The sequence below is a fragment of the Salvelinus alpinus genome, chromosome 3 (assembly GCF_045679555.1).
Source record: "Salvelinus alpinus chromosome 3, SLU_Salpinus.1, whole genome shotgun sequence".
Lineage (NCBI taxonomy): Eukaryota > Metazoa > Chordata > Actinopteri > Salmoniformes > Salmonidae > Salvelinus > Salvelinus alpinus.
The window spans coordinates 104,652,965-104,676,233 of NC_092088.1; the positions used below are offsets into that span (position 1 = coordinate 104,652,965).

Sequence of the window (23,269 nt, forward strand, 5' to 3'; positions counted from 1 at the left end):
CTCTGTTAAACTGACCTAAAACCATCCACTACTCTGTTAAACTGAACTAAAACCATCCACTACTCTGTTAAACTGACCTAAAACCCTCCACTACTCTGTTAAACTGAACTAAAACCCTCCACTACTCTGTTAAACTGAACTTAAACCATCCACTACTCTGTTAAACTGAACTAAAACCATCCCCTACTCTGTTAAACTGACCTAAAACCATCCCCTACTCTGTTAAACTGACCTAAAACCCTCCACTACTCTGTTAAAATGACCTAAAACCCTCCACTACTCTGTTAAACTGAACTAAAACCCTCCACTACTCTGTTAAACTGAACTAAAACCCTCCACTACTCTGTTAAACTGAACTAAAACCCTCCACTACTCTGTTAAACTGAACTAAAACCCTCCACTACTCTGTTAAACTGAACTAAAACCATCCACTACTCTGTTAAACTGACCTAAAACCCTCCACTACTCTGTTAAACTGACCTAAAACCATCCACTACTCTGTTAAACTGACCTAAAACCCTCCACTACTCTGTTAAACTGACCTAAAACCATCCACTACTATGTTAAACTGACCTAAAACCATCCACTACTCTGTTAAACGGACCTAAAACCCTCCACTACTCTGTTAAACTGACCTAAAACCCTCCACTACTCTGTTAAACTGAACTAAAACCCTCCACTACTCTGTTAAACTGACCTAAAACCCTCCACTACTCTGTTAAACTGACCTAAAACCATCCACTACTCTGTTAAACTGAACTAAAACCCTCCACTACTCTGTTAAACTGACCTAAAACCCTCGACTACTCTGTTAAACTGACCTAAAACCATCCACTACTCTGTTAAACTGAACTAAAACCCTCCACTACTCTGTTAAACTGACCTAAAATCCTCCACTACTCTGTTAAACTGACCTAAAACCCTCCACTACTCTGTTAAACTGAACTAAAACCCTCCACTACTCTGTTAAACTGACCTAAAACCCTCCACTACTCTGTTAAACTGACCTAAAACCCTCCACTACTCTGTTAAACTGAACTAAAACCCTCCACTACTCTGTTAAACTGACCTAAAACCCTCCACTACTCTGTTAAACTGACCTAAAACCATCCACTACTCTGTTAAACTGACCTAAAACCATCCACTACTCTGTTAAACTGACCTAAAACCATCCACTACTCTGTTAAACTGACCTAAAATATAGTTTCCAATCTGTATCCAGTCAATAGTTGACCCTCTGGCCTGTCTGACTCTGGCCTGTCTGACTCTGGCCTGTCTGACTCTGGCCTGTCTGACTCTGGCCTGTCTGACTCTGGCCTGGCCTGTCTGACTTTGGCCTGTCTGACTCTGGCCTGGCCTGTCTGACTCTGGCCTGTCTGACTCTGGCCTGGCCTGTCTGACTCTGGCTTTTCTGTTATGTGTGTCCAGATGGGTCAGTGGTGGAGCCTGATATGTCAGCAGGGTTCTGTCCGGACCACAAGGCAGCCATGGTGCTGTTCCTGGACCGGGTCTACGGGATAGAGGACCAGAACTTCCTGCTTCATCTACTGGAGGTGGGCTTCCTGCCTGACCTCAGGGCTGCTGCCTCGCTCGACACAGTGAGTATATAACCCTAACCTTATAGACACAGTGTCTAACCCTGTAGACAAAGTGAGTCTCTAACCCTGTAGACACAGTGAGTCTCTTGCCCTGTAGACACAGTGAGTCTCTAACCCTGTAGACACAGTGAGTCTGTAACCCTGTAGACACAGTGAGTCTGTAACCCTGTAGACACAGTGAGTCTCTAACCCTGTAGACACAGTGAGTCTCTAACCCTGTAGACACAGTGAGTCTCTAACCCTGTAGACACAGTGAGTCTCTAACCCTGTAGACACAGTGAGTCTCTAACCCTGTAGACACAGTGAGTCTGTAACCCTGTAGACACAGTGAGTCTGTAACCCTGTAGACACAGTGAGTCTGTAACCCTGTAGACACAGTGAGTCTGTAACCCTGTAGACACAGTGAGTCTGTAACCCTGTAGACACAGTGAGTCTCTAACCCTGTAGACACAGTGAGTCTGTAACCCTGTAGACACAGTGAGTCTCTAACCCTGTAGACACAGTGAGTCTCTAACCCTGTAGACACAGTGAGTCTGTAACCCTGTAGACACAGTGAGTCTCTAACCCTGTAGACACAGTGAGTCTCTAACCCTGTAGACACAGTGAGTCTCTAACCCTGTAGACACAGTGAGTCTCTAACCCTGTAGACACAGTGAGTCTCTAACCCTGTAGACACAGTGAGTCTGTAACCCTGTAGACACAGTGAGTCTGTAACCCTGTAGACACAGTGAGTCTGTAACCCTGTAGACACAGTGAGTCTGTAACCCTGTAGACACAGTGAGTCTGTAACCCTGTAGACACAGTGAGTCTCTAACCCTGTAGACACAGTGAGTCTGTAACCCTGTAGACACAGTGAGTCTGTAACCCTGTAGACACAGTGAGTCTGTAACCCTCTCTCTGTTGGTGTCTTGTGCTCAGAGGAGTCTAATGTCTCTCTCTGTTGGTGTCTAGTGCTCAGAGAAGTCTAATTTCTCTCTCTGTTGTCTGTCTAGTCCTCAGAGAAGTCTAATTTCTCTCTCTGTTGGTGTCTAGTGCTCAGAGAAGTCTAATTTCTCTCTCTGTTGGTGTCTAGTGCTCAGAGAAGTCTAATTTCTCTCTCTGTTGCTGTCTAGTGCTCCATGTTTCTGCTCCTCCAGTCTACCCCCCCCCTGGTTAATAAGACCCTGCTGACCCTAACCTTTTCCCTGGCCCTGACCCTAACCTTGTCCCTGACCCTGACCCTAACCTTGTCCCTGACCCTGACCCTGACCCTGACCCTAACCTTGTCACTGTGCTGTCTCAATGTCTCTCCCCCCAGGCTGCTCTGAGCTATACAGACATGGCCCTGACACTAACCTTGTCCCTGACCCTGGCCCTAACCTTGTCCCTGACCCTGACCCTGACCCTAACCTTGTCCCTGACCCTGACCCTAACCTTGTCCCTGACCCTGACCCTAACCTTGTCCCTGACCCTAACCTTGTCCCTGACCCTGACCCTAACCTTGTCCCTGTGTTGTCTCTATGTTTCTCCCCCCAGGCTGCTCTGAGCACTACAGACATGACCCTGACCCTAACCTTGACCCTGACCCTAACCTTGACCCTGACCCTAACCTTGTCCCTGACCCTGACCCTAACCTTGTCCCTGTGTTGTCTCTATGTTTCTCCCCCCAGGCTGCTCTGAGCACTACAGACATGACCCTGACCCTAACCTTGACCCTGACCCTAACCTTGACCCTGACCCTAACCTTGTCCCTGACCCTGACCCTAACCTTGTCCCTGTGTTGTCTCTATGTTTTTCCCCCAGGCTGCTCTGAGTCCTACAGACATGGCCCTGACCCTAACCTTGACCCTGACCCTAACCTTGTCCCTGACCCTGGCCCTGACCCTAACCTTGTCCCTGGCCCTGACCCTAACCTTGTCCCTGTGCTGTCTCTATGTCTCTCTCCCCAGGCTGCTCTGAGTGCTACAGACATGGCCCTGACCCTAACCTTGTCCCTGACCCTGACCCTAACCTTGTCCCTGTGCTGTCTCTATGTCTCTCCCCCAGGCTGCTCTGAGCACTACAGACATGGCCCTGACCCTAACCTTGTCCCTGGCCCTGACCCTAACCTTGTCCCTGACCCTGACCCTAACCTTGTCCCTGACCCTGACCCTAACCTTGTCCCTGTGCTGTCTCTATGTCTCTTTCCCCAGGCTGCTCTGAGCGCTACAGACATGGCCCTGACCCTAACCTTGTCCCTGACCCTGACCCTAACCTTGTCCCTGTCCCTGTCCCTGACCCTGACCCTAACCTTGTCCCTGACCCTGACCCTAACCTTGTCCCTGTGCTGTCTCTATGTCTCTCCCCCAGGCTGCTCTGAGCACTACAGACATGACCCTGACCCTAACCTTGTCCCTGACCCTGGCCCTGACCCTAACCTTGTCCCTGACCCTGACCCTAACCTTGTCCCTGTGCTGTCTCTATGTCTCTCTCCCCAGGCTGCTCTGAGCGCTACAGACATGGCCCTGGCCCTCAACAGGTACCTGTGTACAGCTGTTCTGCCCCTGCTCACTAAGTGTGCTCCGCTGTTCGCCGGGACAGAGCCCTACGCCTCGCTCATAGACTCTCTGCTTCACACCGTCTACCGTCTCTCTAAGGGATGTTGCCTCACCAAGGCGCAGAGAGACGCCATCGAGGAGTGTCTGCTGGCCACCTGTGGGTAAGGGATGGCTTTTGGTTACTCTCTGCTAGTATATTTGACCAGCTACTTGTGGGTTAGGGATGGCTTTTGGTTACTCTCTGCTAGTATATTTATGGGTTAGGGATGGTTTTTGGTTACTCTCTGCTAGTATATTTATGGGTAAGGGATGGTTTTTGGTTACTCTCTGCTAGTATATTTATGGGTTAGGGATGGTTTTTGGTTACTCTCTGCTAGTATAGTTGACTGGCTACTTGTGGGTTAGGGATGGATACAACTGTAAGGATGGAAACACTCTCTATGTGACTATCTGTCTTCTGGCTACAGATGTAGGATCTTAATTTGATCATCCTGTTGCAGGAGAACTTTCCAGCAATGCAGGAAATTAAAAACGTGTAGTGTATTTGAGGTTTTAAAAGGCTTCTGAAATGTGTAATTTCGACTTGGAAATGTCAGACTTGATTATCAACCCCTACAATAATGTCCATTCATTATAATCTACATAATAATTCACATTTCCTGTTACTTCAGGATTATTTTCCTGCTGTAGCAAACTGGCTCAAATTATGACCCTACATCTGTAGGTGTGGTTAAGGGATATTAGGGGTACTTTCCTACTTCTACGGTTGTGGTCTTTTAATAAGCCTGTGTGTGTGTGTGTGTGTGTGTGTGTGTGTGTGTGTGTGTGTGTGTGTGTGTGTGTGTGTGTGTGTGTGTGTGTGTGTGTGTGTGTGTGTGTGTGTGTGTGTGTGTGTGTGTGTGTGTGTGTGTGTGTGTGTGTGTGTGTGTGTGTGTGTGTGTGTGTGTGTGTGTGTGTGTGTGTGTGTGTGTGTGTGTTGGCAGTCAGCTGAGGCCGTCCATGATGCAGCACCTGCTGAGACGCTTGGTGTTTGATGTTCCTCTCCTCAACGAACACACCAAGATGCCTCTCAAGGTTTCATTAGGTCTTCTTCTCTGTAGCCCGCCATGAGGCTAATCTCCTGACACAATGTCCTCATCCTCCAACCTCCTCCTCCCTTCCTTCCCTCCCTCCCTCCTTCAACCTCATCCTCTAACCTCATCCTCCAACTTCATCTTTCAACCTCCTCTCCAACCTCCTCCTCCAACCTCATCCACCAACCTCATCCACCAACCTCCTCATCCAACCTCATCCTCCAACCTCATCCAACCTCCTCCTCCATACTCATCCTCCAACCTCCTCCTCCAACCTCCTCCTCCAACCTCCTCCTCCAACCTCATCCACCAACCTCCTCATCCAACCTCATCCTCCAACCTCATCCAACCTCCTCCTCCATCCTCATCCTCCAACCTCCTCCTCCAACCTCCTCCTCCAACCTCCTCATCCAACCTCCTCATCCAACCTCATCCTCCAACCTCATCCAACCTCCTCCTCCATACTCATCCTCCAACCTCCTCCTCCAACCTCCTCATCCAACCTCCTCCTCCAACCTCCTCATCCAACCTCCTCATCCAACCTCATCCTCCAACCTCATCCAACCTCCTCCTCCATACTCATCCTCCAACCTCCTCCTCCAACCTCCTCATCCAACCTCCTCCTCCAACCTCCTCATCCAACCACCTCATCCAACCTCATCCTCCAACCTCATCCAACCTCCTCCTCCATACTCATCCTCCAACCTCCTCCTCCAACCTCCTCCTCCAACCTCCTCATCCAACCTCCTCCTCCAACCTCATCATCCAACCTCATCCTCCAACCTCATCCTCCTCATCCATCCTCCTCCTCCAACCTCCTCCTCCAACCTCATCCTCCTCATCCAACCTACTCCTCCAACCTCATCCTCCTCATCCAACCTCCTCCTCCAACCTCCTCCTCCAACCTCATCCACCAACCTCATCCACCAACCTCCTCATCCAACCTCATCCTCCAACCTCATCCAACCTCCTCCTCCATACTCATCCTCCAACCTCCTCCTCCAACCTCCTCCTCCAACCTCCTCCTCCAACCTCCTCCTCCAACCTCATCCACCAACCTCATCCTCCAACCTCATCCAACCTCCTCCTCCATCCTCATCCTCCAACCTCCTCCTCCAACCTCCTCATCCAACCTCCTCCTCCAACCTCCTCATCCAACCTCCTCATCCAACCTCATCCTCCAACCTCATCCAACCTCCTCCTCCATACTCATCCTCCAGCCTCCTCCTCCAACCTCCTCATCCAACCTCCTCCTCCAACCTCCTCATCCAACCTCCTCATCCAACCTCATCCTCCAACCTCATCCAACCTCCTCCTCCATACTCATCCTCCAACCTCCTCCTCCAACCTCCTCATCCAACCTCCTCCTCCAACCTCCTCATCCAACCTCCTCATCCAACCTCATCCTCCAACCTCATCCAACCTCCTCCTCCATACTCATCCTCCAACCTCCTCCTCCAACCTCCTCCTCCAACCTCCTCATCCAACCTCCTCCTCCAACCTCATCATCCAACCTCATCCTCCAACCTCATCCTCCTCATCCATCCTCCTCCTCCAACCTCCTCCTCCAACCTCATCCTCCTCATCCAACCTACTCCTCCAACCTCATCCTCCTCATCCAACCTCCTCATCCAACCTCATCCTCCAACCTCATCATCCAACCTCATCCTCCAACCTCATCCTCCTCATCCATCCTCCTCCTCCAACCTCCTCCTCCAACCTCATCCTCCTCATCCATCCTCCTCCTCCAACCTCCTCCTCCAACCTCATCCTCCTCATCCAACCTACTCCTCCAACCTCATCCTCCTCATCCAACCTCCTCATCCAACCTCCTCCTCCAACCTCATCATCCAACCTCATCCTCCAACCTCATCCTCCTCATCCATCCTCCTCCTCCAACCTCCTCCTCCAACCTCATCCTCCTCCTCCAACCTCCTCATCCAACCTACTCCTCCAACCTCCTCCTCCTTCTCCAACCTCATCCTCCAACCTCATTATAGTATTGTGTGTGTGTGTGTGTTTCTGAGGTGTTCACTATTAATTTATCTTTGAGCACTATTGTAGACTGTTGATCTTGATGTTTCAGCTGTTGACCAATCACTACGAGCGTTGCTGGAAGTACTACTGTCTGACGGGCGGCTGGGGGAGCTTTGGGGCGTCGTCGGATGAAGAGCTGCATCTCTCCAGGAAGCTGTTCTGGGGCATCTTCGATGCTCTGTCTCGCAAGGTACGGACTACATCCAGTGGAGGCTGGTGAGGGGAGGAGGACGGGCTCATAATAATGTCTGCAACGGAGTAAAGGGAATGGCATCAAACACCTGGAAACCGTGGAAACCAGGCGTCTGATGTATTTGATACCGTTCCACTGATTCCCGCTCCAGACATTACCACGAGCCCCTTCCTCCCAAAACGAAGGTGTCACCAACCTCCTGTGGCCTACATGCACTGTGGTATTCAGTCCATCTACTGTGCTTATCGCAGTGTTGTACCTATTGAAGATGCTGAGATTGTGATGATTCAGGGCCCTCTAGTGGTCAGTGGGAAGCATCACCATACTAACATACCCTCTCAATACCATACAGTTGGAATACAATACACCTTGTAACTTCACTTACATCGTCTTGTCCACCAACACACTGGGTTATAAAGGGATTCGTGTTTTATGTCGAGACAAAGCTTCATATTAGCCTTTTGACCCCGCCCAGAGGTATGTCCAGAAAGATGTTTAAACTGTCTCTGTCATGTCTTAGTGCTGTGGTTCCTGACTACACACACACACACACACACACACACACACACACACACACACACACACACACACACACACACACACACACACACACACACACACACACACACATACACACTCTTCATATGTAGAGGTCTCCTCTCCCTCTCCAGAGGTATGATCAGGAGCTGTTTAAGCTAGCTCTCATATGTAGCGGTCTCCTCTCCCTCTCCAGAGGTATGATCAGGAGCTGTTTAAGCTAGCTCTCATATGTAGCGGTCTCCTCTCCCTCTCCAGAGGTATGATCAGGAGCTGTTTAAGCTAGCTCTCATATGTAGCGGTCTCCTCTCCCTCCAGAGGTATGATCAGGAGCTGTTTAAGCTAGCTCTCATATGTAGCGGTCTCCTCTCCCTCTCCAGAGGTATGATCAGGAGCTGTTTAAGCTAGCTCTCATATGTAGCGGTCTCCTCTCCTTCCAGAGGTATGATCAGGAGCTGTTTAAGCTAGCTCTCATATGTAGCGGTCTCCTCTCCCTCCAGAGGTATGATCAGGAGCTGTTTAAGCTAGCTCTCATATGTAGCGGTCTCCTCTCCCTCTCCAGAGGTATGATCAGGAGCTGTTTAAGCTAGCTCTCATATGTAGCGGTCTCCTCTCCTTCCAGAGGTATGATCAGGAGCTGTTTAAGCTAGCTCTCATATGTAGCGGTCTCCTCTCTCTCCAGAGGTATGATCAGGAGCTGTTTAAGCTAGCTCTCATATGTAGCGATCTCCTCTCTCTCCAGAGGTATGATCAGGAGCTGTTTAAGCTAGCTCTCATATGTAGCGGTCTCCTCTCCCTCTCCAGAGGTATGATCAGGAGCTGTTTAAGCTAGCTCTCATATGTAGCGGTCTCCTCTCTCTCCAGAGGTATGATCAGGAGCTGTTTAAGCTAGCTCTCATATGTAGCGGTCTCCTCTCTCTCCAGAGGTATGATCAGGAGCTGTTGAAGCTAGCTCTCATATGTAGCGGTCTCCTCTCTCTCTCCAGAGGTATGATCAGGAGCTGTTTAAGCTGGCTCTCATATGTAGCGGTCTCCTCTCCCTCTCCAGAGGTATGATCAGGAGCTGTTTAAGCTAGCTCTCATATGTAGCGTTCTCCTCTCTCTCCAGAGGTATGATCAGGAGCTGTTTAAGCTAGCTCTCATATGTAGCGTTCTCCTCTCTCTCCAGAGGTATGATCAGGAGCTGTTTAAGCTAGCTCTCATATGTAGCGGTCTCCTCTCCCTCTCCAGAGGTATGATCAGGAGCTGTTTAAGCTGGCTCTCATATGTAGCGGTCTCCTCTCTCTCTCCAGAGGTATGATCAGGAGCTGTTTAAGCTAGCTCTCATATGTAGCGGTCTCCTCTCTCTCCAGAGGTATGATCAGGAGCTGTTTAAGCTAGCTCTCATATGTAGCGGTCTCCTCTCTCTCTCCAGAGGTATGATCAGGAGCTGTTTAAGCTAGCTCTCATATGTAGCGGTCTCCTCTCCCTCTCCAGAGGTATGATCAGGAGCTGTTTAAGCTAGCTCTCATATGTAGCGGTCTCCTCTCTCTCTCCAGAGGTATGATCAGGAGCTGTTTAAGCTAGCTCTCATATGTAGCGGTCTCCTCTCTCTCCAGAGGTATGATCAGGAGCTGTTTAAGCTAGCTCTCATATGTAGCGGTCTCCTCTCTCTCTCCAGAGGTATGATCAGGAGCTGTTTAAGCTAGCTCTCATATGTAGCGGTCTCCTCTCTCTCTCCAGAGGTATGATCAGGAGCTGTTTAAGCTGGCTCTGCCGTGTCTGAGTGCCGTGGCCGGGGCACTTCCACCTGACTACATGGAGAGTAACTACGTGGCCGTGATGGAGAAGCAGTCCTCTATGGACGCGGAGGGAAACTTCAACCCACAGCCTGCAGACACCAGCAAGTAAGACACAGTGATTCAGTTGATTCAGTTGATTCAGTCTGAATACATCAATATATTCTCTTCTTTCTGATCGGGCGTTAACAGTGATTCAGTTGATTCAGTTGATTCAGTCTGAATACATCGAGAGATTCTCTTCTTTCTGATCGGGCGTTAACAGTGATTCAGTTGATTCAGTTGATTCAGTCTGAATACATCGTGATATTCTCTTCTTTCTGATGGGGCGTTAACAGTGATTCAGTTGATTCAGTCTGAATACATCGAGATATTCTCTTCTTTCTGATGGGGCGTTAACAGTGATTCAGTTGATTCAGTTGATTCAGTTGATTCAGTCTGAATACATCGTGATATTCTCTTCTTTCTGATGGGGCGTTAACAGTGATTCAGTTGATTCAGTTGATTCAGTTGATTCAGTCTGAATACATCGAGATATTCTCTTCTTTCTGATGGGGAGTTAACAGTGATTCAGTTGATTCAGTTGATTCAGTCTGAATACATCGAGATATTCTCTTCTTTCTGATGGGGCGTTAACAGTGATTCAGTTGATTCAGTCTGAATACATCGTGATATTCTCTTCTTTCTGATCGGGCGTTAACAGTGATTCAGTTGATTCAGTTGATTCAGTCTGAATACATCGTGATATTCTCTTCTTTCTGATCGGGCGTTAACAGTGATTCAGTTGATTCAGTTGATTCAGTTGATTCAGTCTGAATACATCGTGATATTCTCTTCTTTCTGATCGGGCGTTAACAGTGATTCAGTTGATTCAGTTGATTCAGTCTGAATACATCGTGATATTCTCTTCTTTCTGATCGGGCGTTAACAGTGATTCAGTTGATTCAGTTGATTCAGTTGATTCAGTCTGAATACATCGTGATATTCTCTTCTTTCTGATGGGGTGTTTTAACAGTGATGCTTGTTGTACATCTTTTGTGTTCCTGCTGTGACCAGTGTGAACGTCCCGGAGAAGCTGGATTACTTTGTTAATAAATATGCTGAGCATTCCCATGACAACTGGTCCATGGACAAGGTGAGGGGTTGTCTCTAGCTCCTTGATGGATTGATTAATTGATTCATCGATTCAGTCATTGATTCATTGATTCAGTCATTGATTCATTGATTCAGTCATTGATTCATTGATTCAGCCATTGATTCATTGATTCAGTCATTGATTCAGCCATTGATTCATTGATTCAGCCGTTGATTCATTGATTCAGTCATTGATTCATTGATTCAGCCATTGATTCATTGATTCAGTCATTGATTCATTGATTCAGCCATTGATTCATTGATTCAGTCATTGATTCATTGATTCAGCCATTGATTCATTGATTCGGCCATTCAGTCATTGATTCAGCCATTGATTCATTGATTCAGCCATTGATTCATTGATTAAGCCATTGATTCATTGATTCAGTCATTGATTCAGTCATTGATTGATTCATTAATTGATCATGGCTCTCTCTCTCCTATGTGTCTCTCTCGTCTGTCTCAGTTTTCCAACGGCTGGGTTCACGGGGACAAGGTCTGTGAGGTCTCTAAAGTCCACCCTCTCCTCAAGCCCTATAAAGGGCTGTCAGAGAAGGTAAGACCTTACTGGAACACTAGACTGGGTTGTATCATTAGTTAGTCAGCAACCAGGTCAGACACAGTTCATCAACAACCAGGCCAGACACAGTTCATCAACAACCAGGTCAGACACAGTTCAACAACAACCAGGTCAGACTCAGTTCATCAACAACCAGGCCAGACACGGTTCATCAACAACCAGGTCAGACACAGTTCATCAACAACCAGGTCAGACACAGTTCATCAACAACCAGGTCAGACACAGTTCAACAACCAGGTCAGACACAGTTCATCAACAACCAGGTCAGACTCAGTTCATCAACAACCAGGTCAGACTCAGTTCATCAACAACCAGGTCAGACTCAGTTCCTCAACAACCAGGTCAGACACAGTTCATCAACAACCAGGCCAGACACAGTTCAACAACAACCAGGTCAGACTCAGTTCATCAACAACCAGGCCAGACACAGTTCAACAACAACCAGGTCAGACACAGTTCAACAACAACCAGGTCAGACTCAGTTCCTCAACAACCAGGTCAGACTCAGTTCCTCAACAACCAGGTCAGACTCAGTTCATCAACAACCAGGCCAGACACAGTTCAACAACAACCAGGTCAGACTCAGTTCATCAACAACCAGGCCAGACACAGTTCAACAACAACCAGGTCAGACTCAGTTCATCAACAACCAGGCCAGACACAGTTCAACAACAACCAGGTCAGACTCAGTTCATCAACAACCAGGCCAGACACAGTTCAACAACAACCAGGTCAGACTCAGTTCATCAACAACCAGGCCAGACACAGTTCAACAACAACCAGGTCAGACTCAGTTCCTCAACAACCAGGTCAGACTCAGTTCATCAACAACCAGGCCAGACACAGTTCAACAACAACCAGGTCAGACTCAGTTCATCAACAACCAGGTCAGACATAGTTCAACAACAACCAGGTAGACACAGGTCAACAACAGCAGGTCAGACACAGTTCATCAACAACCAGGCCAGACACAGTTCATCAACAACCAGGTCAGACTCAGTTCAACAACAACCAGGTCAGACACAGTTCATCAACAACAAGGTCAAGTCTCTGAGTCTCTCCTCTGTGTCCCTCTAGGATAAAGAGGTTTACCGCCGGCCTATCAAGGAGTCTCTGAGTCTCTCCTCTGTGTCTCTCTAGGATAAAGAGGTTTACCGCCGGCCTATCAAGGAGTCTCTGAGTCTCTCCTCTGTGTCTCTCTAGGATAAAGAGGTTTACCGCTGGCCTATCAAAGAATCTCTGAGTCTCTCCTCTGTGTCCCTCTAGGATAAAGAGGTTTACCGCCGGCCTATCAAGGAGTCTCTGAGTCTCTCCTCTGTGTCCCTCTAGGATAAAGAGGTTTACCGCTGGCCTATCAAGGAGTCTCTGAGTCTCTCCTCTGTGTCCCTCTAGGATAAAGAGGTTTACCGCTGGCCTATCAAGGAGTCTCTGAAGACGATGATGGTGTGGTGCTGGAGTATAGAAAGGACCAGGGAGGGAGACCCAGCCAGCCTACACAACAGAGGACGTAGGATCTCTCAGATCAGCCAGGTAGGAGACAGTCACAGCCTTTACAGTAACAACGTACAGTACTGACTGTTAAATGACACACTTCCTGCTGCTCCATCCATTCTATTGTATTATACTGCACCTAGTATTGCCTTTACATGGTCGTCCAATCTCCTCTCTGATTCACACACTTCAGTAGGGACATTCCCAACAGTAGACACCGACTGTTCAGCATAGCGGAATATACAGTATGTCAGGTAGCTAACAGTCCTGAGACTATAGGACATGTCAGGTAGCTAACAGTCCTGAGACTACAGGACATGTCCTGTAGCTAACAGTCCTGAGACTACAGGACATGTCGGGTAGCTAACAGTCCTGAGACTACAGGACATGTCAGGTAGCTAACAGTCCTGAGACTACAGGACATGTCAGGTAGCTAACAGTCCTGAGACTACAGGACATGTCAGGTAGCTAACAGTCCTGAGACTACAGGACATGTCAGGTAGCTAACAGTCCTGAGACTACAGGACATGTCAGGTAGCTAACAGTCCTGAGACTACAGGACATGTCCTGTAGCTAACAGTCCTGAGACTACAGGACATTTCAGGTAGCTAACAGTCCTGAGACTACAGGACATGTCAGGTAGCTAACAGTCCTGAGACTACAGGACATGTCAGGTAGCTAACAGTCCTGAGACTACAGGACATGTCAGTTAGCTAACAGTCCTGAGACTACAGGACATGTCCTGTAGCTAACAGTCCTGAGACTACAGGACATGTCAGGTAGCTAACAGTCCTGAGACTACAGGACATGTCAGGTAGCTAACAGTCCTGAGACTACAGGACATGTCAGGTAGCTAACAGTCCTGAGACTACAGGACATGTCATGTAGCTAACAGTCCTGAGACTACAGGACATTTCAGGTAGCTAACAGTCCTGAGACTACAGGACATGTCCTGTAGCTAACAGTCCTGAGACTACAGGACATGTCAAGTAGTTAACAGTCCTGAGACTACAGGACATGTCAGGTAGTTAACAGTCCTGAGACTACAGGACATGTCAGTTAGCTAACAGTCCTGAGACTACAGGACATGTCCTGTAGCTAACAGTCCTGAGACTACAGGACATGTCAGGTAGCTAACAGTCCTGAGACTACAAGACATGTCAGGTAACTAACAGTCCTGAGACTATAGGACATGTCAAGTAGCTAACAGTCCTGAGACTACAGGACATGTCCTGTAGCTAACAGTCCTGAGACTACAGGACATGTCAGGTAGCTAACAGTCCTGAGACTACAGGACATGTCAAGTAGCTAACAGTCCTGAGACTACAGGACATGTCCAGTAGCTAACAGTCCTGAGACTACAGGACATGTCAGGTAGCTAACAGTCCTGAGACTACAGGACATTTCAGGTAGCTAACAGTCCTGAGACTACAGGACATGTCAGGTAGCTAACAGTCCTGAGACTACAGGACATTTCAGGTAGCTAACAGTCCTGAGACTACAGGACATGTCAGGTAGCTAACAGTCCTGAGACTACAGGACATGTCAGGTAGCTAACAGTCCTGAGACTACAGGACATGTCCTGTAGCTAACAGTCCTGAGACTACAGGACATTTCAGGTAGCTAACAGTCCTGAGACTACAGGACATGTCCAGTAGCTAACAGTCCTGAGACTACAGGACATGTCCTGTAGCTAACAGTCCTGAGACTACAGGACATTTCAGGTAGCTAACAGTCCTGAGACTACAGGACATGTCAGGTAGTTAACAGTCCTGAGACTACAGGACATGTCAGGTAGCTAACAGTCCTGAGACTACAGGACATGTCAGTTAGCTAACAGTCCTGAGACTACAGGACATGTCCTGTAGCTAACAGTCCTGAGACTACAGGACATGTCAGGTAGCTAACAGTCCTGAGACTACAAGACATGTCAGGTAACTAACAGTCCTGAGACTATAGGACATGTCAAGTAGCTAACAGTCCTGAGACTACAGGACATGTCCTGTAGCTAACAGTCCTGAGACTACAGGACATGTCAGGTAGCTAACAGTCCTGAGACTACAGGACATGTCAGGTAGCTAACAGTCCTGAGACTACAGGACATGTCAAGTAGCTAACAGTCCTGAGACTACAGGACATGTCCAGTAGCTAACAGTCCTGAGACTACAGGACATGTCCTGTAGCTAACAGTCCTGAGACTACAGGACATTTCAGGTAGCTAACAGTCCTGAGACTACAGGACATGTCAAGTAGTTAACAGTCCTGAGACTACAGGACATGTCAGGTAGTTAACAGTCCTGAGACTACAGGACATGTCAGGTAGCTAACAGTCCTGAGACTACAGGACATGTCAGGTAGCTAACAGTCCTGAGACTACAGGACATGTCAAGTAGCTAACAGTCCTGAGACTACAGGACATGTCAAGTAGATAACAGTCCTGAGACTACAGGACATGTCAAGTAGATAACAGTCCTGAGACTACAGGACATGTCAGGTAGCTAACAGTCCTGAGACTACAGGACATGTCAGGTAGCTAACAGTCCTGAGACTACAGGACATGTCAGGTAGCTAACAGTCCTGAGACTACAGGACATGTCAAGTAGCTAACAGTCCTGAGACTACAGGACATGTCAAGTAGCTAACAGTCCTGAGACTACAGGACATGTCAGGTAGCTAACAGTCCTGAGACTACAGGACATGTCAGGTAGCTAACAGTCCTGAGACTACAGGACATGTCATGTAGCTAACAGTCCTGAGACTACAGGACATTTCAGGTAGCTAACAGTCCTGAGACTACAGGACATGTCAAGTAGTTAACAGTCCTGAGACTACAGGACATGTCAGGTAGTTAACAGTCCTGAGACTACAGGACATGTCAAGTAGCAAACAGTCCTGAGACTACAGGACATGTCAGGTAACTAACAGTCCTGAGACTACAGGACATGTCAGGTAGCTAACAGTCCTGAGACTACAGGACATGTCAGGTAGCTAACAGTCCTGAGACTACAGGACATGTCAAGTAGCTAACAGTCCTGAGACTACAGGACATGTCCAGTAGCTAACAGTCCTGAGACTACAGGACATGTCCTGTAGCTAACAGTCCTGAGACTACAGGACATGTCAGGTAGCTAACAGTCCTGAGACTACAAGACATGTCAGGTAGCTAACAGTCCTGAGACTATAGGACATGTCAGGTAGCTAACAGTCCTGAGACTACAGGACATGTCAAGTAGCTAACAGTCCTGAGACTACAGGACATGTCAGGTAGCTAACAGTCCTGAGACTACAGGACATGTCAGGTAGTTAACAGTCCTGAGACTACAGGACATGTCAAGTAATTAACAGTCCTGAGACTACAAGACATGTCAGGTAGCTAACAGTCCTGAGACTACAGGACATGTCAAGTAGCTAACAGTCCTGAGACTACAGGACATGTCAGGTAGCTAACAGTCCTGAGACTACAGGACATGTCAAGTAGCTAACAGTCCTGAGACTACAGGACATGTCAGGTAGCTAACAGTCCTGAGACTACAGGACATGTCAGGTAGCTAACAGTCCTGAGACTACAGGACATGTCAGGTAGCTAACAGTCCTGAGACTACAGGACATGTCAGGTAGCTAACAGTCCTGAGACTACAGGACATGTCAAGTAGCTAACAGTCCTGAGACTACAGGACATGTCAGCTAGCTAACAGTCCTGAGACTACAGGACATGTCAGGTAGTTAACAGTCCTGAGACTACAGGACATGTCAGGTAGCTAACAGTCCTGAGACTACAGGACATGTCAGGTAGCTAACAGTCCTGAGACTACAGGACATGTCAAGTAGCTAACAGTCCTGAGACTACAGGACATGTCAGGTAACTAACAGTCCTGAGACTACAGGACATGTCAGGTAGCTAACAGTCCTGAGACTACAGGACATGTCAGGTAGCTAACAGTCCTGAGACTACAGGACATGTCAAGTAACTAACAGTCCTGAGACTACAGGACATGTCAGGTAGCTAACAGTCCTGAGACTACAGGACATGTCAGGTAGATAACAGTCCTGAGACTACAGGACATGTCAGTTAGATAACAGTCCTGAGACTACAGGACATGTCAGGTAGCTAACAGTCCTGAGACTACAGGACATGTCAGGTAGCTAACAGTCCTGAGACTACAGGACATGTCAAGTAGCTAACAGTCCTGAGACTACAGGACCTGTCAAGTAGCTAACAGTCCTGAGACTACAGGACATGTCAAGTAGCTAACAGTCCTGAGACTACAGGACATGTCAAGTAGATAACAGTCCTGAGACTACAGGACATGTCAGGTAGCAAACAGTCCTGAGACTACAGGACATGTCAAGTAGCAAACAGTCCTGAGACTACAGGACATGTCAGGTAGCTAACAGTCCTGAGACTACAGGACATGTCAGGTAGCTAACAGTCCTGAGACTACAGGACATGTCAGGTAGCTAACAGTCCTGAGACTACAGGACATGTCAGGTAGCTAACAGTCCTGAGACTACAGGACATGTCAGGTAGCTAACAGTGCTGTCTCTCCCTCTGTGTTCTGTCCAGCAACACTCGGTCGAAGGAGCTCCAGGTTTCAGCCCCAGACCCATCGACATGAGCAATGTGACACTGTCCCGGGACCTGCACGTGAGTGACACGCTATACATACTCTGAGTGACACGGTACACATATTCTGAGTGACACGCTACACATACTCTGAGTGACACGCTACACGTACTCTGAGTGACACGCTACACGTACTCTGAGTGACACGCTACACGTACTCTGAGTGACACGCTACACGTACTCTGAGTGACACGCTACACGTACTCTGAGTGACACGCTACACATACTCTGAGTGACATGTGACACGCTAAACATACTCTGAGTGACATGTGACACGCTACACATACTCTGAGTGACACCATACACATACTCTGAGTGACACGCTACACATACTCTGAGTGACACGCTACACATACTCTGAGTGACACATTACACGTACTCTGAGTGACATGCTAAACATAGTCTGAGTGACATGCTAAACATAGTCTGAGTGACACGCTACATATACTCTGAATGACATGCTACACATACTCTGAGTACCGTGTGACACACTACACATACGCTGAGTGACATGCTAAACATACTCTGAGTGACATGCTAAACATACTCTGAGTGACATGTGACACGCTACACATACTGAGTAACACGCTACACATACTCTGAGTGACACGCTACACATACTCTGAGTGACACGCTACACATACTCTGAGTGACACGCTACACATACTCTGAGTGACATGCTATAAGTTCTGTGTTACTTGCAACACAAGATGTGTGTTTAATGGTTATGACAAAGTAAGCACCAATCTAATTATTAACTTGAATGTTTCTTATGTCCATTGTTTTCAGTCTATGGCAGAACTGCTTGCAGAGAACTATCATAATATTTGGGCGAAGAAGAAGAAGCTTGAACTAGAAGCCAAAGGTGCGTACAGCAGGACAGACTTATCTCTGGTCTGTTAGCTTCCAACACAAAGTAACCAGCTGTTCCTGGTCTTGAGTTAGTAACTGCTTTCCTGTTCTGTTTCTGTGCCTCTCTGTATCTCTCTCTGTCTCCTGCGTTTAATAGGTAGAACAGTACTCTTTACTGATGAAGGTAACATGACGTCCAACTGTAGCTCACGCTGCTGCTAGACATCCAACTAGAAGACCTTAGATAGCTGCTAGACATCCAACTAGAAGACCTCAGATAGCTGCTAGACATCCAACTAGAAGAGACATTAGATAGCTGTTAGACATTCAACTAGAAGAGACCTTAGATAGCTGTTAGACATCCAACTAGAAGACCTCAGATAGCTGTTAGACATCCAACTAGAAGACCTCAGATAGCTGCTAGACATCCAACTAGAAGACCTTAGATAGCTGTTAGACATCCAACTAGAAGACCTTAGATAGCTGTTAGACATCCAACTAGAAGACCTCAGATAGCTGCTAGACATCCAACTAGAAGACCTTAGATAGCTGCTAGACATCCAACTAGAAGACCTCAGATAGCTGTTAGACATCCAACTAGAAGACCTTAGATAGCTGTTAGACATCCAACTAGAAGACCTTAGATAGCTGTTAGACATCCAACTAGAAGACCTTAGATAGCTGCTAGACATCCAACTAGAAGACCTTAGATAGCTGCTAGACATCCAACTAGAAGACCTCAGATAGCTGCTAGACATCCAACTAGAAGACCTTAGATAGCTGTTAGACATCCAACTAGAAGACCTCAGATAGCTGCTAGACATCCAACTAGAAGACCTCAGATAGCTGCTAGACATCCAACTAGAAGACCTCAGATAGCTGCTAGACATCCAACTAGAAGACCTCAGATAGCTGTTAGACATCCAACTAGAAGACCTCAGATAGCTGTTAGACATCCAACTAGAGACCTCAGATAGCTGTTAGACATCCAACTAGAAGACCTCAGATAGCTGCTAGACATCCAACTAGAAGACCTCAGATAGCTGCTAGACATCCAACTAGAAGACCTCAGATAGCTGCTAGACATCCAACTAGAAGACCTCAGATAGCTGTTAGACATCCAACTAGAAGACCTCAGATAGCTGCTAGACATCCAACTAGAAGACCTTAGATAGCTGTTAGACATCCAACTAGAAGACCTCAGATAGCTGCTAGACATCCAACTAGAAGACCTCAGATAGCTGCTAGACATCCAACTAGAAGACCTTAGATAGCTGCTAGACATCCAACTAGAAGACCTTAGATAGCTGTTAGACATCCAACTAGAAGACCTCAGATAGCTGTTAGACATCCAACTAGAAGACCTTAGATAGCTGTTAGACATCCAACTAGAGACCTCAGATAGCTGCTAGACATCCAACTAGAAGAGACCTCAGATAGCTGCTAGACATCCAACTAGAAGACCTTAGATAGCTGCTAGACATCCAACTAGAAGACCTTAGATAGCTGTTAGACATCCAACTAGAAGACCTCAGATAGCTGTTAGACATCCAACTAGAAGACCTTAGATAGCTGTTAGACATCCAACTAGAGACCTCAGATAGCTGCTAGACATCCAACTAGAAGAGACCTCAGATAGCTGCTAGACATCCAACTAGAAGACCTTAGATAGATACTAGACATCCAACTAGAAGACCTTAGATAGCTGCTAGACATCCAACTAGAAGACCTCAGATAGCTGCTAGACATCCAACTAGAAGAGACCTTAGATAGCTGCTAGACATCCAACTAGAAGACCTCAGATAGCTGTTAGACATCCAACTAGAAGACCTCAGATAGCTGCTAGACATCCAACTAGAAGACCTTAGATAGCTGCTAGACATCCAACTAGAAGACCTTAGATAGCTGTTAGACATCCAACTAGAAGACCTCAGATAGCTGCTAGACATCCAACTAGAAGACCTTAGATAGCTGCTAGACATCCAACTAGAAGACCTTAGATAGCTGTTAGACATCCAACTAGAAGACCTCAGATAGCTGCTAGACATCCAACTAGAAGAGACCTTAGATAGCTGCTAGACATCCAACTAGAAGACCTCAGATAGCTGTTAGACATCCAACTAGAAGACCTCAGATAGCTGCTAGACATCCAACTAGAAGACCTTAGATAGCTGCTAGACATCCAACTAGAAGACCTTAGATAGCTGTTAGACATCCAACTAGAAGACCTTAGATAGCTGTTAGACATCCAACTAGAAGACCTCAGATAGCTGCTAGACATCCAACTAGAAGACCTTAGATAGCTGTTAGACATCCAACTAGAAGACCTCAGATAGCTGCTAGACATCCAACTAGAAGACCTTAGATAGCTGCTAGACATCCAACTAGAAGACCTTAGATAGCTGTTAGACATCCAACTAGAAGACCTTAGATAGCTGCTAGACATCCAACTAGAAGACCTCAGATAGCTGCTAGACATCCAACTAGAAGACCTCAGATAGCTGCTAGACATCCAACTAGAAGACCTCAGATAGCTGCTAGACATCCAACTAGAAGACCTCAGATAGCAGCTAGACATCCAACTAGAAGACCTTAGATAGCTGCTAGACATCCAACTAGAAGACCTTAGATAGCTGCTAGACATCCAACTAGAAGACCTCAGATAGCTGCTAGACATCCAACTAGAAGACCTCAGATAGCTGCTAGACATCCAACTAGAAGACCTCAGATAGCTGTTAGACATCCAACTAGAAGACCTTAGATAGATACTAGACATCCAACTAGAAGACCTCAGATAGCTGCTAGACATCCAACTAGAAGAGACCTTAGATAGCTGTTAGACATCCAACTAGAAGACCTCAGATAGCTGCTAGACATCCAACTAGAAGACCTTAGATAGCTGCTAGACATCCAACTAGAAGACCTTAGATAGCTGTTAGACATCCAACTAGAAGACCTCAGATAGCTGCTAGACATCCAACTAGAAGACCTTAGATAGCTGTTAGACATCCAACTAGAAGACCTTAGATAGCTGTTAGACATCCAACTAGAAGACCTTAGATAGCTGTTAGACATCCAACTAGAAGACCTTAGATAGCTGCTAGACATCCAACTAGAAGACCTCAGATAGCTGCTAGACATCCAACTAGAAGACCTCAGATAGCTGCTAGACATCCAACTAGAAGACCTTAGATAGCTGTTAGACATCCAACTAGAAGACCTCAGATAGCTGTTAGACATCCAACTAGAAGACCTCAGATAGCTGTTAGACATCCAACTAGAAGACCTCAGATAGCTGCTAGACATCCAACTAGAAGACCTTAGATAGCTGTTAGACATCCAACTAGAAGACCTCAGATAGCTGCTAGACATCCAACTAGAAGACCTTAGATAGCTGTTAGACATCCAACTAGAAGACCTCAGATAGCTGCTAGACATCCAACTAGAAGACCTTAGATAGCTGTTAGACATCCAACTAGAAGACCTTAGATAGCTGTTAGACATCCAACTAGAAGACCTCAGATAGCTGTTAGACATCCAACTAGAAGACCTCAGATAGCTGCTAGACATCCAACTAGAAGACCTTAGATAGCTGTTAGACATCCAACTAGAAGACCTCAGATAGCTGTTAGACATCCAACTAGAAGACCTCAGATAGCTGTTAGACATCCAACTAGAAGCCCTTAGATAGCTGCTAGACATCCAACTAGAAGACCTTAGATAGCTGCTAGACATCCAACTAGAAGCCCTCAGATAGACAGCTATACTGTGTTGGATGGGACCACAGCTATACTGTGATGGCTGGGACCACAGCTATACTGTGTTGGCAGGGCCCACAGCTATACTGTGTTGGCAGGGCCCACATCTATACTGTGTTGGCAGGGCCCACAGCTATACTGTGTTGGCAGGGCCCACAGCTATACTGTGATGGCTGGGCCCACATCTATACTGTGATGGCTGGGCTCACAGCATGAGGAAGGCCATCACCTTCACACAAGGACGAGGACTCTCCAAACAGTCACTCCTGCTTCTATGACGTCCTATAGTAGTACACCTGTAGTCTTGCTTTGCACTTGATTTCCTAACTGCTTGTTTGATTTCAGTTCAGTTAACAACCAGCAGGTGTCACTGTGACACTGTGTGACGTCCTCTCATTCACTGACGCTGCAACGGTCGATGTCCCCACTATTTTTCAAACATCAAAGATGTGTTTCTCTGTCTCAGTGTTTCCTCTGATCTTGTTCCAGGAGGAGGGAACCATCCCTTACTGGTGCCCTATGACACGCTCACCGCCAGAGAGAAATACAAAGACAGAGGAAAAGCACAAGACATTCTCAAGTTCTTTCAGATAAATGGCTACACTGTATCCAGGTGAGGATGGTTACACTGTCTGACTGACTGATTGACTGACTGGTTGTTAACTGATTGTCTGACTGACTGATTGACTGACTGGTTGTTAACTGATTATCTGACTGATTGACTGACTGGTTGTTAACTGATTATCTGACTGACTGACTGACTGCCTGTCTGTAAACTGATTATCTGACTGACTGACTGACTGACTGTCTGTAAACTGATTATCTGACTGACTGACTGACTGACTGTCTGTAAACTGATTATCTGACTGACTGCCTGTCTGTAAACTGATTATCTGACTGACTGACTGCCTGTCTGTAAACTGATTATCTGACTGACTGACTGCCTGTCTGTAAACTGATTATCTGACTGACTGCCTGTCTGTAAACTGATTATCTGACTGACTGACTGCCTGTAAACTGATTATCTGACTGACTGACTGGTTGTTATCTGATTATCTGACTGACTGACTGACTGACTGCCTGTCTGTAAACTGATTA

At 47.0% G+C, this 23,269-nt stretch overlaps 1 protein-coding gene across 6 annotated transcripts in view; it reads left to right on the forward strand.

The window, feature by feature from the left end:
• Nucleotides 1-23,269, forward strand: part of LOC139571652 (ryanodine receptor 2-like) — a 216,717-nt gene that overhangs the window by 57,409 nt on the left and 136,039 nt on the right. For all 6 annotated transcript variants that reach the window (XM_071394720.1, XM_071394716.1, XM_071394717.1 and 3 more), the window contains 11 exons: nt 1,429-1,598; nt 4,055-4,275; nt 5,098-5,188; nt 7,274-7,414; nt 9,677-9,840; nt 10,789-10,867; nt 11,333-11,422; nt 12,839-12,976; nt 17,502-17,582; nt 18,351-18,426; nt 22,661-22,784. In XM_071394720.1, coding sequence (XP_071250821.1) covers nt 1,429-1,598; nt 4,055-4,275; nt 5,098-5,188; nt 7,274-7,414; nt 9,677-9,840; nt 10,789-10,867; nt 11,333-11,422; nt 12,839-12,976; nt 17,502-17,582; nt 18,351-18,426; nt 22,661-22,784 — 1,375 coding nt within the window. The remainder of the gene's footprint in view (nt 1-1,428; nt 1,599-4,054; nt 4,276-5,097; nt 5,189-7,273; nt 7,415-9,676; nt 9,841-10,788; nt 10,868-11,332; nt 11,423-12,838; nt 12,977-17,501; nt 17,583-18,350; nt 18,427-22,660; nt 22,785-23,269) is intronic.